Source organism: Berghia stephanieae, chromosome 2 (assembly GCF_034508935.2).
Source record: "Berghia stephanieae isolate SIO BIC M18660-M18661 chromosome 2, UCSD_Bste_1.3, whole genome shotgun sequence".
Lineage (NCBI taxonomy): Eukaryota > Metazoa > Mollusca > Gastropoda > Nudibranchia > Aeolidiidae > Berghia > Berghia stephanieae.
In genome coordinates this window covers 91,840,640-91,858,733 of record NC_088361.1, presented here as the reverse complement: position 1 = coordinate 91,858,733, position 18,094 = coordinate 91,840,640, and the positions used below count along the sequence as shown (strand labels likewise).

General features: G+C 34.0%; 1 protein-coding gene across 1 annotated transcript in view; it reads right to left on the bottom strand.

Annotated features, from left to right (window-relative positions):
• Positions 1-3,150: 3,150 nt before the first annotated feature.
• Positions 3,151-18,094, bottom strand: part of LOC144965843 (uncharacterized) — a 28,177-nt gene continuing 13,233 nt past the window's right edge. Inside the window, exons 2-9 of the mRNA XM_078901620.1 lie at positions 14,120-14,395; positions 13,088-13,167; positions 11,574-11,646; positions 10,140-10,298; positions 8,831-8,974; positions 8,300-8,370; positions 5,872-5,947; positions 3,151-5,026 (exon numbers count right to left, since the gene is read on the bottom strand). Coding sequence (XP_078757746.1) covers positions 3,288-5,026; positions 5,872-5,947; positions 8,300-8,370; positions 8,831-8,974; positions 10,140-10,298; positions 11,574-11,646; positions 13,088-13,167; positions 14,120-14,363 — 2,586 coding nt within the window. The 5' untranslated portion in view covers positions 14,364-14,395 and the 3' untranslated portion in view covers positions 3,151-3,287. The remainder of the gene's footprint in view (positions 5,027-5,871; positions 5,948-8,299; positions 8,371-8,830; positions 8,975-10,139; positions 10,299-11,573; positions 11,647-13,087; positions 13,168-14,119; positions 14,396-18,094) is intronic.

The window sequence follows — 18,094 nt, the reverse complement described above, 5'->3', positions numbered from 1 at the left end:
TGTGACCTTGAGCAGGTCACCTCACCCAGCTCGCTTTGCAGTGCTGCACTGCGGCTGATGTCTGGGTTATTCCAGCCTAGGGATAGACTAGAAAGACAAATCTCCCCTTGGAGATTAATAATGAAGGGACTTATATTTTCATCTATTTATATTTCATGGCACTGAACCATACACAAATTCTAAGGTTATATTCAGGGTGATTAACAGTGGTCACATCAGCACCACAAAGAGAAAAAAAGAAGATAACTGGATATTCAATAGATTTTAGAGCGAACATTCATATGTGACACACCATGTCTAATGATGGAATGGACCAAAAGAAGGAAATTAATCGGTGAAGTCATTTATTTTAACTAAAACTTAATAAGCTGTGCTTAGAATTCAATACCATTTTGATACAATTTGTCACATAATATGTGATAACAAGCACCAAATAATAAATAAGACGAAATAGACTTATCAAAACAGGTTATAGAGGTAGTAGATTGAAGAGCAATATTATTCATGCATCATGTCCCGTTAGAGATCATTTGAAATTCCAATCATGATTTCTACACTATATTCATGTCAAAAGCTAACCAAATATTTGTTTACAAAATGCTTCGCATTAATATCTAAAAATTACATTGATATTAGGAAGACATTTTACCAACAAATAAAAATCAAATTCTATAGAAGATTCAAATCAGAAATAAGATCCCTACTAAGGCCTTGGAAAAAACCCCATAACAAATGGGTCCCATTCCAAAATAAAGCAGGAGGCCTTTTGAGAAAATGACATCACAAAGAGGGAGATAGAGGAAAGGAAGGTTAGCAAAATACACTTCATGAAGCTTCTATTTCTTAAGGGAATAAATTCAAACCGCACAATATGCAGCTTTAACTCACTCAGTACTAAGCCTCGATTTCCGGACTGTCCACTCACCCTGGTGATTATTGGTACTTTTCAAATTGAAAAAAAATATATATACTCATTAACTCATTCTAAAAGATAATTGATATGTTGGTCACAGGCGTTTATTGCTTTCAGTTTAGTTCGCCAGGTAAATCTAGCCAGTCTAGTGATGATGAGTCATAGCTTTACACTGAGAGAGGGAGACCATTTTTTCGCCGTTTTGATCGATTTTTTCGGAATTTCAAACTAATGTAGTATTACCGTTATTAAGTGTAGCAAAAATATTTTTATACTACCAAACAGCTTATTAACAGAGTTTTCATTGATTATATAATCATAATTATGATGGTGTTAAAAAGCAAGAGGGATAACCCATGAAATTGATACATAAATTTAAGTGAATTGAAATTTTTAAGAGAATATTTTAACATGTTCAACACTTTAGATTTTTAAACAAAAGTAATGGAAATGATGTTGAATATCTGTAGAATGTAGACATATGAATTTTATACCAGTAGATTGAGGCGTTTTTGAGATATCAGTTCACCTGTCCGTAAAAGTAAGGATTTTGAGTAAAGTAAAACTGAAATCCAATCACAGCATTGTCTTAATAGAAATTTTTTAATAAACCAGAAACATAGTCAAATGTGATTCACTTATATTTATCCCAGAATCAACGAATTATAATAATTCCATTAAAAATTGTTATATAAGGACATTCATTTAAAGACAATCAAAACCACTAAGGAAACCTTAAAGAGTTCTTATAATTTTCATAACCTTATTTTTGAGATATCCATGCCCATTACTTTTTTTTCGTGTACTTGACTTGCACCTCTTTTAATTTGTGTGCCATATAGACTGCATATTATAGCACATCACTGGTGAAAGATTAGGATCATATTCACCTCATTAAGTAGTGTTTCTTGTTCAGAGTTTTCTCATTGAACCAAAGGTATCAATACCTGCATCGCATTTCTTTAAATTATGTATCAGTGAGATACATTTCTCGCAAATTGAAATATTTAACTATGTCAGAATTTCTCATTTATATTTATAGTCAATTGTTGATAACGTCTAGAGTTTTTTAATCCTCTCAGCACGGCTCTGTACTCTTTCACAACAAATTCGACATATTTCATTTGTACTGGTGTGATGACCGTCTTCAGTGTGTCTCTCCATGACCTGAACCGAACTTAAATAAGTAAATTTAAGAAATATCTAAAATTTCCGCTTAAATTCAATGAAATCAAATTAAATAAATGTCTCTTATCATCACTATCTAGTTTTATTATTGGGTTTTTAAAATATCATGAAATATTCTCCTCTTTGTTGGTAACAAAAATAATTATTGAGATTCCTTTCCACACCCTCTATTCTTAAATCCCTGAATCTACATAATAAAGTATATATCATATGAAAGAGAATTTTATCTACTTTTCTCTGATCCCTCACACTTGATGGTAAAAAGTGTTGGTTTAATATTTTGAATTTTTAAATATTTCTTAAACTTATAATTTTAATATTTATTTCATAAAAAACTCTGATTATTCAAAAGAGCAAAACACAAACTTATCATTTAATGATGTAAACAAAAATAATTGCGTCTTGTAGAGGAAAAGCTGGCCTTTGTATCCATATATGATTGAAAATTATGAAAAAGATGCTGCGTCCACAACGGGCTGAGAAAATTGAGTATTTTGATGAAATTTCTACTACTCTCTGCCTGAGAGAAATTCAAAGCGATGAGATTTACCTGCAGACATAATTTATTGCCAGTGCACCCCGTCTTGACAGCTGTTATCACTGTGGCTGACGGTGGATTGTTTACATTACTTGACCGTAGCCAGTGAGGGATGAAGTAACTAAACTGAAAGTTTGGGCCCTATTTAAACGGCTGTGTGGTATTTTAATACAACTACCATTAACATGTAAAAATTATTAAACAGAATCATTAATAATGCGCCTATAATTTGTCTCAGAAAAATGTTTATAATGATGGGTAAAAGTAACAAGAGATGGTCGGTGTAGGGGTTGAGTGACTTAAGTTTAGTGCTCTGATGTAAAATTGAATTAATAGAATTCATATAAGTTGAAAATTTAGTCCTTATGTAACTGAATATATCTCGGAGGGTAAGCAAAACAATTTTAAACGCGTAAGTTTGAATGTGGAATGACTTCAAAAAATTTGCTCAACAAATTTTTCTGGCGTTGGGAATAATAAAAAATATGCTTTTAAAATTCATAGCTATTTGTAAAAAAATTGATATTAAAAGCAATCTACTTTGACTAAGGCTTTGGAAAACAAAATAATATATATATATATAATATATATATAATATATATATAAAACCTTTTTTAATATATCAAAACACAATAAATGTATTTGATATCAAAATATTTTACATTTCCATATATTCATGGGTGTTTTCGTAAAAGTAGGAGTTTCCATTTGACCTCCCAAAACAAATAGAAGATATTTACAATCACTGAAAAAACTCAACCCGTTTTCCACTTCAGTATGATTTGACTCACTAACAGGAGGGGAAAAGTGCTCTCCCTTGTTGCCATTTCTGGAATCGTTTCCTTCCATTGTCACCGTTGTCTTGGGTGATTTCTCATGACTGGACAGAGATAACTGTGATCCTGTTTGTGTCGCTGCTGACTTTTTCAACGTTATCATTTTTTGTAACTGACCATGCATGCCCGACCTTCTTCTATCCGACCAACATCTGTGTCTGTGAGTGAGGTTTGCTTGATACTTGATGTATTTTCCACTTTTTTCAGCTGTTATATGATTAGTATTCCTAAAGCTTGTTTGCTCCCTCGTCGAAGATGGGTAATCGGAGACTGATTTATATTTGTTGAATATAACAGTCAAACTACTACATGAATTAGAATGAATTCTACGAGGAGAATCAACATAGAACGGATGAGATGTGTTAAATTTCTCCTCATCAACTGATGAACCAATATATGAAACATCCTTTAATGATGAGCTTTTGATGAATGGTGTTGAAGGAGAGACGAGGGATAAATCTCTAATTAGATTATTTTCATTATTAGACAACTCAATGTCTTCTAGAATCATATCATCCAAGGATTGGGATATTTTCAACTTAGAAGAATCAAGATAATTAAAAAAGTTCTGAAATTCTTCCTGATCATATGTGTCTGTAGACTGACAAGATGTAATGGAATCATGATTGGTTGATGAGTGTTCTGAAAGGTGATGAGTTTCATTGATTACGTATGTACTATATACATTAGAAGGTTGATCTTTGTTAGTTGTTTCTGATACCTGTTGTGTCTTAACGAGAGGAATTAAATCATTGCTTTTCATTGGAGAATATAAAACATTATGCAAGTTGGAATGGTCTGAAGAAATAGATTTACTGTCAGCATTGGAGGAACTGAAAGATGATATCACAGGCAAAAAGGCAGGGTTATTGTACTCAAAACTACATTGATCATTACATTCTCCAGTCCTATCACTCAATGACTCAACGTGTATATTCTCATCTGATATAGTTATCACAGCATTATTTTCTCCTAGATCAACATCGGAGCTAACAGAGCTAAACCTTTGCAACAAGGGAACATCATCATTGCAATGCTCTAATGATGCAGGACGGATACAGGGTTTTTTACAACTGGAATATTGGACGTGTGATTCATTTGCAGATTTGTTAAATCCATCAAGATTTTTTTCGGCATAACAATTGAATTCTTTCATTTCTATGGCTTCTGGAATTGCAGATTTGAAATTACATTCCATGAAAGAAAATAAATTTTCTTCACTGTTGTTATTTTTATCAGTGAGAGGATCTTGGTTGTCATTGGAATGCATGGTCAAGACATTAACAACTGGATGATAAGTATTGGATGGAGAGTGATATGATGGGATTGAAAGGTTGGTGTTGTTAGCGCTTGGACTTGTCCAAGGACGTACTGGTGGGTTGACAGTTTCAGTTTCAGAAAGGTGTGACTTGAGGTGGGGAGTGGACTGGCTGGGTGTATCCTTTGAGTTGATGAAGATGTTTTGGGTTTGAATAAGTACAGATGTGTGGAAGAATACAGGAGAAAATAGATGGCTTTGATCCACGTCAACCTGGCGCCATGTGTTATTACCTGTGAAAAAAAAAAGGCAGTAAGATAAGTTGTCATCTTTAGTTAATAATAATACTGAGTCTATTGACTTGAGAGAGAGAGAGAGAGAGAGAGAGAGAGAGAGAGAGAGAGAGAGAGAGAGAGAGAGAGAGAGAGAGAGAGAGAGAGAAAGAGAGAGAGAGAGAGAGAGAGAGAGAGAAAGAGAAAGAGAGAGAGAGAGAGAGAGAGAGAGAGAGAGAGAGAGAGAGAGAGAGAGAGAGAGAGAGAGAGAGAGAGAGGAAGACGAAAAAGAAGGTTCATTGCAATTATAAACATGCATTATATTCATCAACGTATTTGAAGTTAAATTCTAATTCTGTAATTAATACATTGGGCGATATTTTTGTATTATAATTTTCACTATGAATCAATTACAGGCTCAGACAATGTAAATATCCTAAATAATTTTGATCATATAACATACAAAATATACCCCCCCCCCCCCCGAAGATAACAAAAATAAACACCCCCACCCAAAAAACAAAACAAAAAACAAACCAAAAACGAAAGACAAATCAAAACCAAAACAAAACAAAAAAAATAACAACAAATGAATGCCTGGCTATTAACTGCTTTATCTTTGTTGGAAAAAGAGTGTCATTACATCTAAAAGGCATCATGTCCCGTCCATGTTAACTGTTGCTGTTGTTTAGGGACCCCGTGTTAGGTGCCTTGAGCACAATTAGTGGATATTGCGCTACATATAAATGCTCCATTTATTGTTTTCAAAGTATATAAAATTAGCATCCTTATGAACGATAGAGGTGTACCCAAGGTGCTAATAGGATTGAAGTGGTAACACAAGTCTTGTAAGATGGATTACTTACCAATGCCGTAGATCCAGACACAGGAAGATGGAACTGATTTCTGTGATCCACCCACAAGGACAATTGAGTTATTGACCTAAATGGGGAAAAATGAGACTTACTTTATCTTCTTTTAATGTTTACATTTCCTTCAAGCATCTTCTCGTATTTAATTCATAAACATATCGTAAAGTTGCATTTACCTTTACTCTGTGACTATCTCTCCTTCTATTAAAAAACCAAATTAAATAAAATATTTGTATTTCTTAACTACTATTTCAAGCATTACGGAGAGTATGTATTCAAAACCATCCAATTGATTTGCTTATTTCAGACATTTAATGATGAAAGACCACAAATTGCTTTGTTATTCTATATGGAAGATGGGGACGACAACACCCATTGTCCTACCTTCAAGAAAGTAGTCCTTCAGATTTTCTTTGTTTTATGAATTGTTTTAGATGAGAAGGGGGTTATTATTAGATGAAATCACCTTTATAGGCTTGTAAACACGAGTTTTAACTCAAGATTTCCACAAGCTCTTGGAAATCTTAAATTAAAACTCATGTTTATAACCCAATAAACATCCCCAACCCTATTCAGTAATCATTGCTTTTCTGCAGGCATCGCATTACTACTTGCTATTTCTGGGTGACTAAATTCTCTTTTCTATATGTCTCCATAACTGTACGCAAGGTTTGGATAACTACACGCTCTGCTTTGACCATCTTCTACTTTTCCCATGAGATATTTTTACAACCAGTGCAAATCAATGGTAATGGAAAAATACTTTCACACATCATAATTTATCGGGGACATATGATAATGCCATGTCATTGTTACGCAGGCTAATTACATGTTACTACATGGTGAATCTTCATCATTCTCCAGGCCATGGGAGGTGTCATAATCCGTTAGTGAGAGTTTACACAGCTCAACCATCATGTTTCCTTATGTAATAAATCTTCATAACTGCACGCTCTTTGTCGAAAATCTTCTACTTTTCCCTTATGACATTGCAAACTTGCACTGGTTCGAAATGTTAATTGTTTTATGGGGAATTTGTTGGGTCAAGACTCAAAATTGAGTAAACTATCACATGTCATTAATGCAATTGGCTAAGGTGCAAGGCGCACTGTGTTGATTGGTGCTTAAATGCATGTGTCTGTGGTACCAAATGCATTGTCCTAATGATTGGCTAAAAGCAATGAATCCGTTTTCAATAACTTTTTCTGTAAAAGTTATAAACATTATGAGATTTGTCATTCACCTTCGATCATTCAACTAACAACAACATGGCAATCAAGAACAAGAAGTCACTATCAATGTTATACTAAAATCATTAGCAAGTTGGAAGCAGAAAGTCAACTGTTTTTCAATATCCGTCACTTTCAGATTATAAATAATAAAAACACTGTCAAAACAGAACACACAAGCCTTGAGATAATCCATGATTTATTGACGTCCTTAAAGTCAGCAAGGATTGTCTCCCTTGATATATAGGATTGCTGCATGATCGGATAACTGAACGCTTTTCAGCTCTCTCGAGTACTGTGTAGAAAAGCGATGACTATTGTACCAATTTTCCTCAAATAAGCAAAAGCCTTTAAGCTATAAATTCAATATTTAGCATCTTTATAACCCCAACATAATACCATTTTGTGGTGGTAGGTCACAATTGTTTTATCTCATATCTTATCTTAATTACACAATGATAAAAAGTTTACAAATCACAAGTGTTAACAAAATAAACAACTATAATTATTCTAACCCCACAATTTCTTATACTATTGGGAAATAATGAAAAAAATATAAAGCTAATATAAGAGAATAGATCATATAATAAATAAAAATATTGTCAAGACCCAAATGGAAATATAGTTGACAGATAGTCATAAAAAGAAGAATGAAGGAAGGATTGCTTTCACCATATAAATGAAGAAAATATGAAGTCCAATGACCTTTGAGAGCAGAAGGCCCGAAATGAATTCAAAACCACTCCTGATATGCTCTCCCTTCAAATACAACAATTATTTATAACACTTCTTACTGACAATACTTCATATTCAATTCAATTCAAAGGTTGAGTTTAGGCAATTGCCAATATGAACCATACATTTACATATAATTTCAAGTCAATACAGGTAGAAAGAAACTACCAAAATAATCAAATAGATAAATAGATAAATACATATGAATATAATCAATAAATAGACAGAAAAATTAAATAGATAAATAAGTGATAAATAATAAATAACCATAACGTGACCAAAATAGTATATAAACACGTGTAAATCATTTTACAGGAACAACATAAATAACATATATAAAAATGAGTCAACAGTAACTCACATTGAAAAATAATTAATCGAGCATAGACAATGACAGAAAAACATTTCTAAGGAGAAAAAAAAATACAATATACACAACATACACAACAATTACTTACAACATGGGATGTATGATGGGACAGTGCTGGGCTCCTTCCAATCGTTTTTATTTTCGTCCATGTAAATAAATCTGTAAAGTACCAGACAACATGATGGAATGAGAGATCTTGACTGCGTTTTGTATTGTCATTAAATGAGATGTTCATTTTCAAAAACGATGTTATAAAAAAACATTGCAATTAAGGAATACGATTTCACCTACAATTTAAAACTTCCCTTATCTAAAAACCTAATGAAACAAAAGTCAAAACAAGAATCTTGCTGAAATTTGTATATATATAAAATCAAGTAGCCTTAGTTTTTTAAAAAAGCAATAGGATAAACTAATTCTTCTGCATCTAAAATTTCGCAATGATCTTGTGTTAGTATGTTTGGTATGTAACATTTGCATAATATCAACGATCTTCTCTCAAAATGACCAGTTGACAAAATGTTATGTGAAATATAGTCATGAATAGATCCGAGTATATTATATCATAATATAATAATAATTCTGGGAAATGATAAAGAAAACAATAATAATTAATTACCAAAATTATAAACCCATAAGTCTGACAAACAGTCAAAGCCCCTCATCCCACCATGCACCCACATGGCATGGTGGTAAACGACAGCCACATGACCATGACGTTTACCATTCCTGAGGCGAGGCAAACTAGACCACTCCTCTGTCTCTGAAAATATTAAACAAATAATAATAATAATAATAATAATAATAATAATGATAATAATAATAATAATAATAATAATAATAATAATAATAATAATAATAATAATAATAATAATAATAATAATAATAATAACAACAACAATTATAATAATAATAATAATAAATAATCAAATAGCAATGATTGAGGAAGCCATCAAAGTTAATGATTCCCAAATCAAGTGTGGACGCTCATTAGTACTCCTTCATTCCAAAAACTATGAGGCAGTGAAATTTGTCACATATCTCAAGAGATAAACAAAGCAAAACTCTGGGGAATCTTGAAAATGTTGAAGTTATAGTCTAACAACAATAATAATAATAATAATAATAATAATAATAATATTAATAATAATAATAATAATAATAATAATAATAATAATAATAATAATAATAATAATAATAATAATAATAATAATAATAATAATAATAATAATAAGACTGTTAGATGGTAGAGCACTTGCTTCACAAGCAAAAGGAATGAGATCAGCCTAGGGTGAAGTCGATTTTTTTTCTGATCCCTCCCCCTCCTCCCCACCTCTTCCCCTGTCCACCTCAGCATTGATTGGGTAGTTTGGGTCTGCTAGATTTAGGAAAAAATTAGACCATCATCCTATCCAAAGGGTAGTAAGAAATTGTTATTGTCCGTTTCACTCTATAGAAATCAGGATCAACTTTGGCTCCATGGGCCTAATGAATCTGAAGGACCACATGTCTAAATATTATTAAATTGTGTCATTACTTATTTTATCTATTCAATTCACTACGGGCATTAATCTAAACCTTAAACAAAAACAGAAAAAACAAAAACAAAATCAAAACACGCCCTCTACTCCAAATACAACTGCAGTCACCAAATCACTTTCACCAACTATGAACACCCCTAATGGGCTTTGTCGTGGTGGGGGTGCTTTTAGTGGATATCATAGGGGCAAAGGTGTTAATTCCAGTGGACCATCAAGAGACCATCCCGGATGACGAGCCATGTGCGCGTGGCTTGAAAGGCCTATCCGGATATCTACAAACTAACTGAAGACCCAAATGGCTTCAGCCATCCTGGGCGCACCCATTGTAAGAAAAAAACAAAACAAATAGGTCTAAGATAACACTGTACAGATGAGCTGGTTCCTTACCTAGATTGAAAGCCCACAGTTCATTAGTTGACCCAGAGCTATTAAAGAAGCCACCATACACATACATTGAGTTTTTATATACCACTGCTGAGTGTTCGCGTCTGCCCACAGGACACGGATGAAGAGGTTCACACACATATTTCCTCACATGATTCAAGTCTGGGTTAGAAATAGAAAAAGAAAAAAATAACATGTTGACTCTTTGATAACAAACAAACCCCCTCCCCTCCCCCCTCCCCTTTTCAGAAAAACAAAACAAAACAAAACACAACAAATGAAATAAATAAATAAATAAATAAATTAAATAAATAAATAAATAAATAAATAAACATAAAAAATGAAAAATACATCATATCATTAAATCTATTAAGTTACACAACAAACGCCGAACAAGGAGCAAATACATTTTGTTTACTATCAATTCAAGAGAAAATTTTAAATGTTATAAAAATTTAATTTTTGATAATGCAAAAAAAAAAAAAAAACAAAAACAAAAAAAAATAAAGGGGAAAATAAGACAATGACATCTTTTCTTTCTTTTTTTCTTGGACAAAACGAAAGAATGACCAAAGACAATGATAGCCTCAGCATTTAAAAGAGATCTGAGGCTAGTGTATCAAACAACTTAACATAAATATACCATCAAAGATACTGAGAAAAATAAGGAAACTGCATCCTACAGAAAATGGTGGAAACAATTAACATAAATGGTATACAAAGCTACCCAAGCAGAACAGTCAGACTGCTATTTAGCTGAAGGGAGATAAGTCAAGAAAGCAAAACAAATAAGAGTAAACAATGAAAAAAAAAAAAGTATAATATGTGAAAGTAGGTATTGGAGCGTAAAAGACTGGCGTTACATCTCTCACTCTTTGTCTCTCTTCCCCATTTACTCCCTCCCCCCCCCCCCTCTCTCTCTCTCTCTCTCTCTCTCTCTCTTTCTCTCTCTCCCTCCCTCTCTCTCTCTCTCTCTCTCTCTCTCTCTCTCTCTCTCTCTCTCTCTCTCTCTCTCTCTCTCTCTCCCCTCTACCTCTCTGCATATTTGAAATAAATTTTTTTAAAAAGGTATCCATAGCTACCCAAGCAGAACAGGCAGACTATTTTTTATCTGAAGGGAGATAAGTCAAGAAAGTCAAAGAAATATAACAATATGTGAAAGTAGGAATTGAAGCGTACAAAGACTGGCGTCTCATATATATATATATATATATATATATATATATATATATATATATATATATATATATATATCTCTCTCTCTCTCTCTCTCTGTCTGCATATCTGAAATTGAACCAATAACAAACATTAATGCAGAGATAACTTTTTTTTATTGATAGTCTGGTCCAGGATATTGCCACCATACATACTAACATCTTAAAGTGTTAACGAGAGATTAACTTGCCAGAAATGACAAAATGCCTGATTTGCACCCACCTGGACTGTAAATCCACAATGGAGTGTCATCTGGGCTTTCTCCAAACGAGCCCCCAAAGATGAAGATTTGTGACTAAAAATGAAGTAAAAAAGGGTTTAAAATGTTTTTTCAAGATAAATTAAAATAATCATCATCATAAGAATATGAAGATTAATGAAACAATAGAGAAGTAAAGCCATGACTTCACATCTTTTACTTTTCCAGTTCCAAAATGCTTGGAAGTCTGTAGGTAACTAGTCCTTCGAGGGACTAATAACGAATAGGTTGAATCATAAGGTGGCATAACTATTTTAGTAGCAGGATGTATAGGTAGATTCTAAGGATTACGGTACGTTAAAGAGCGAGGATAGGTGATTTTTATTGGCGACAAGGATATATTTAGACTAGAAAGTAAGATGCCATCATTCTGAAAACAGAAGATCATTAACGGAAGGTATGCATTCAGTCCTCTGGAAGAGTGGTTTCACACTTCCAATGAGATAGGAACCAGTTTTTTGACATCACACTTTTGTTCCCTATTAACAGGTTAATGAATGAAAAAATGTAACCCATTGCCTCCATATGGTATTATCACAGTGTGAACCAAATGACGAGAAGTGATTATAAATATTTAATCATTTAAAAAATGAAATTGTTTATTTTTTTTCTTTAAAAAAACTGTTTAAACTATATTTCAATAACTCCATTGGCTACCTGTTGACAAACATATAGAATAAAAGTACTACTGTTTTTAAGTTACTGCACTCTTAAAAAAAAATTAAATCTATGTCTCCGCAGAAACATATACTTGACAACAGATAATCACATTCTCGTGAAGCCAAAAATTACTCGAAAATCAGTGCAGTGTCATAAACATGAAATTTTCATGCGTGTATTTTCATAGAAGACAAGAATATGAGAATCCCTTTGACCAAGGAATAAATAAAAAATAATTAATAAAGAGCACACTTCTACTCAAAGGTGCTCAGAGCGCTAGGAAATTATTTTAAAAACAGGTTACAGTGACAATCAATATAGTTAAACAATGCACAAATTTAAATATACAACAGACTAAAAGACAGGGGAAAAAGTCCCGTTTTCAGATTCTTTTTTAAAACGTTCAAATGAAGGGCTGGATCTGGTTTTAAAACTTATGCTATTCCATAACAGAGGGGCACTATACAGGAAGATTTATGGTTAAGCACTAAAGTGAGACCATGTGAGCTACTATGAAAATGTAAACCCAAGCAATATATTATACAACATGAAGATGTTCAAAGAGCAGCTCTTCGTGTGAAAAACTGAAGTTCATAAATCCCGCTGTAGTTGTGGTGTGAAAGTTATATCAATGAGATTAATAATAATAAATAGCATTTCTACAGCGCATAACCATGACGATGCTTCTCTACTTTCTTAAAATGGTAACGCTCTTTCGTTCATGATATATTACCACAACAAAAGGCAATATTCAATAGAGAAAATAATGTTCACTGAGCATCTTTTATTTTCTACTTTCTATTACACAAGCACATACCCTGTAAGACACCATGGTGTGTCCTTGTAAATGTGGCACTTTGGTGTCCTTGAACGTAATGGACTCCCATCTCCCGTTTTCTGAAAAAGGGGTAACAAAAATAATTGCTATTGAATGACATTAGTTATGACTTATTGGAAATATTCACCATGATGATGATGATGATGATGATGATGATGATGATGATGATGATGAAGTTGTTGATATTGATTTTAGATTATAATATAGGAAACATTTAATTTTTTTCTTCATCAGGGTAAACCATGGATCAAATATTTTTTACATAGGTAAGTATGGCTCAAAACTTTGAATTATGATATAGAGACTATTGACCCTTGTTATGAATCATTGAAAAGGCCATAAAAATAAATAAGGGAAATTCGTCTTTTGGTTTAAAGATTATCTCTAAAAAAAAAGTCAGAGATAACCCCGCAAAAACTGCGATGCTGCCACAAAGATTAATAGGTGAAATTTGTCTTTTGTTTTATAGACAGAGATAACTCGGGCGACAACCGCAGTAGTAGTAGTAGTAAGCTTCGCAGTCCGAATGATGATTGCTGAGAATTGTGTGATTCAGTCATGGTCGATAAGTATAGCTGCTCTCTCCATCCATGTTATTAATTGTTTCCATTGGTCACGGTCCTGAGCCAGATTTTGAGGCTGTCAAGATCTTGTTGTGACTTTAGTACGGAGGGCATTGCAGTATTTCTTAGTTCTTCAGGGATTAATTCGGCCTCATCTGAATCCAGAAATTTCTGATATGGTCCTGGTTCAGGGTAGTTACCATTGATGTTGGTGGTCTCCCTACAACCGCAGTACAGCCATAAAAATAAAAAGAGGACATTTTGTCTTAAGTTTTTGGATCTGTCTCTAGAAAAGACAGAGATATCCCCGGATCTACCGCAGCTTAGTATGTCAAATAAAGTGAGCAATAACAGTTAAATCTCAGGCTCAAGAAAAAAAAATGGATGGAGAAAGACGGGCTACAACCCAGGATCTCCAGCCTTATTCACTCAGCCATCTGTTACAAACCTAGATCAAGTCTCCACAGGTCCTTCAGGGGCATGTACCGATCCTTGCCTCCAAACAGATAGACATGGTGTCCCAGCAGACAGGAAGCATGCTCTATCCTACTGCAAGGCAGGGACTGGGAGACATCCGAGGTGGCGACAGCTTTCTCAGCGACTCCGGAGCGACATGTTGTAGTTTTCCAGAAAGCCTGATTGGTCCATTGGAAGTGAGGCAGTGGGCTAGTGTCACTGTGGCCAACTCTCATCTACTCTTAAAGAAATCTGCCGTGAAATCTATCTGAAATGCACATTGAATAATTACAGTCAAGGCGAGAGACAAACAAATAGTCAAAATCTAAAGAGATGAATATATATATATATATATATATATATATATATATATATATATATATATATATATATATATATATATATATATATATATATATATATATATATGTGATGTGTGTGTGTGTGACCCTCCGTGTCAAAACGGTATTATGTCGGGATGATTCAGACCCCAAAAAGTGAATTTATAGATAGAATGATGAGAAATTGGAGCTTAGAAGTTTTGCAATGCAAGAAATAGTCTTTATACTCCACCATAACATACAGAAATTAAACCCAAGTTGGATATTTGTGGCTATGAATTCAATTTCCCTTATCGAGTGGATCCCGACATAATACCGCTTTGATACGGTGGGTCACACACACACACACACACACACACACACACACACACACACACACATATATATATATATATATATATATATATATATATATATATATATATATATATATATATAATATAATAATAATAATAATGCTGAAAACTTATATAGCGCTATAACTCCGAGACACCAGACTCTAAGCGCTTAAATTACAAATTACTTAGGCTGAAACATAATCATTTACACACACAAGCACACACACACACATACACACACACAACACAACACAAACCAAACCTATCTTGCTTCTCATACCATCTACTAAAATCGAAACAGATATGTTTTAAGCGAACGTTCAAAATTGACAAAGATTCTTTTTCACGAATGCTCTGCGGTAAGGCGTTCCAAATAGAGGGTCCGAAATGAGAAAAGGATCTCATTCCAGCATTTTTCCGAATTCGAGGGACAACTAGTTTTGTGGAATCACTGGCCGAACGTAAGGGGCGGGGTTTTGAATATCTTTCAATTAGTTTCGAAAGGTAGGAAGGGGCAGTACCTTCAAGACAACAATACACTAAAACACATGTTTTGAATTTAATCCTTTTCTCAACAGGCAGTCAATGCAGGTCATGAAGTAGAGGTCCAGCAGAGTCGCACCTACGCTTCATGAATACTAGTCTGGCAGCGCTGTTCTGGACAATCTGAAGATGTCTCAGATTGTATTGCGAAACGCCAAACAACAGAGCATTACAATAATCCAATTTCGATAGTATGAGGGACACAACCAGGTGCTTGGTCACGTCCTCAGATATGAACCATCTAATGGAAGCAATCTTTTTTAGTTGGAAAAAGAGAGATCTAACCAAATTATTAACCTGATGCTCCATCGACAGTCCAGAGTCTAAGAATGTGCCAAGGTTTTTCACTTTGTCAACAATTTGAATGGAGGCATCCCCCAACTTCAAATCTGTTTCACTTTTCCACTTCCTGTTCCCCACATACAGCACCTCCATCTTATCATCATTCAGTTTCAGTCTGTTCTCATTCATCCATTTCTTAACACTTTGGATACAATTTTTACTATTGGCTGATACTTCTTGTAAATTTCTCGTATTGGAAACACAGTACAATTGCGTATCATCAGCGTATTGATGATGAGACAGACCAAAATTTCTGATGATTTTAGACAGAGGGCCAACGTACAGAACAAAAAGAACGGGTCCAAGTACTGAACCCTGGGGAACCCCACAATCAAGAAAGATTTCCTCAGATCTATATTCATCCACCGTAATAATCTGTTTACGATTAAACAAATATGACCTAAACCAATCAAGCGCTGCACCAGACACGCCATTAGTAATTTCAAGACGTTTGAGAAGAAGATTGTGATCAATAGTATCAAAAGCAGACGATAGGTCAAGCAAATTCAGCAAAGAACATGAACCCTTGTCTATAACAGAGAGGAGATCATTAACAACCCTAACAAGTGCGGTTTCCGTCGAATGGTGTTGCCTATAAGCAGACTGAAATTTTTCTTCAAGACAATTATTTTTACGATGAGACAGTAATTGTTTCAAAACAAGCTTTTCTAAGATCTTAGAGAGAAAAGGAAGATTACAGACAGGGTGATAGTTTTTTAAGTTCTCTTTATCGAGATCAGGTTTTTTCAAAAGGGGTTTGACATGAGCAACTTTGTAAATGTCTGGTACAGCATCTGACTGCAACGAATTATTAACAATACATGTAAATGGTGTTAAAATTACATCAATGCACTTTTTTAGAATGGCCGTATTTACGGGGTCTAAATCACAACTTTTAGTCGGAGACGACATAATGCAATCACATAAGTCAGCTTCAGTAATCTTTGAAAAATGTGTTAATGAATCACCATGAAACTTGTCAAATGTTGTATGGATCGATTCAGATGACAGTTCTTTCCTGATGGTATCCGTTTTTTCTTTAAAATATTGACCAAAGCGAGTTGGTAGATCTGCACGATCGATTAAAGATGGGAGAGCTGGTTGTGTCTGTTGTCCCAGCAGTTCCTTGGTCAAGGCAAATAATTGTCTTGAACGTCCCACGTTTTTCAGGCTGTCTTCATAGAATTTCTTTTTGGCCCTGAAATTGACGGCTTTCGCATCATTTCTAGCCGCGATGTACCGCTTCTTATCGACAGCATCTCTGGACTTGAGCCATTTTCTTTCTGCCCGCCTCCTGGCTAATCCATTCAATTTTATTTCGGCATTATACCAGGGTGCTTGCCGTCTCACTCTTACTGCTCTGGTTTTTAAGGGAGCATGCTTGTCCACCGTACCAACAATTGACTCGTGGAGACCATTCGCATCATGTTTATTCTTAACGTTATTGTCAAGGTCTTGTTTAAAAATGTTCATGTTTATATTCTTCATATTACGAGATGTTATCATCTTTTTTACTTCGTGCTTCATTGGAAATAAAACGCAAAACACAATTAAATGATGGTCAGAGATTAATTTATCAATATTTGAGACAGGTGAAGAGAGAGAATGTTCAATGTCTGTAATGAAATGATCTATTGTGTGGCCATGGTTGTTTGTAGGATATATATATATATATATATATATATATATATATATATATATATATATATATATATATATATATATATATATATATATATACATATATATATATGGATATATAGATAGATAAATAGGAATCAACATCCATCCATCAATAAAATATTAAAAATAATTCATATAGTAGTAAAATATATACAAATATAGGCGGGTCATTCAATCAGATAACAGGATCAGCACACAATTTTTTATTCCATCAAAATATACACAACACACACACACACACACACACACACACACACACACACATATTGACCCACTAACAATAACGCCCATTTAGGACTTTAACTACAATGTTTATGTAGGTAGTAAACAAAAGAAGATTGACAGAATAGCGTTGACGCGAGATGATCATATGACCCGTTCAAAGGCTTAGGGTTGACGTCAACTGCCAAACCGATGTCTGTTTCAATGGAACGGCTTACTATCATCGTTCAAAATGCACAATACCAAATCTATTTTTACCAACAAGTTGAGCATTGTGTATGCATTGCGACATGGTCCCGAATCCCGCCTCTTATCGTCACCACGATACAAATGTTTACACTTGCCGCATAACGAACCACTCGGTCAATGGCCGGTAACCATGGATACGATGTAAATATGTTTCGAGCAATCATCAACGAACATCAGTTGATACTGTGCGTGTGTCTAGATTGAAAAGCGCCATTGTTCTAGATATAATTGAAGAGTACAGAGGTTGAA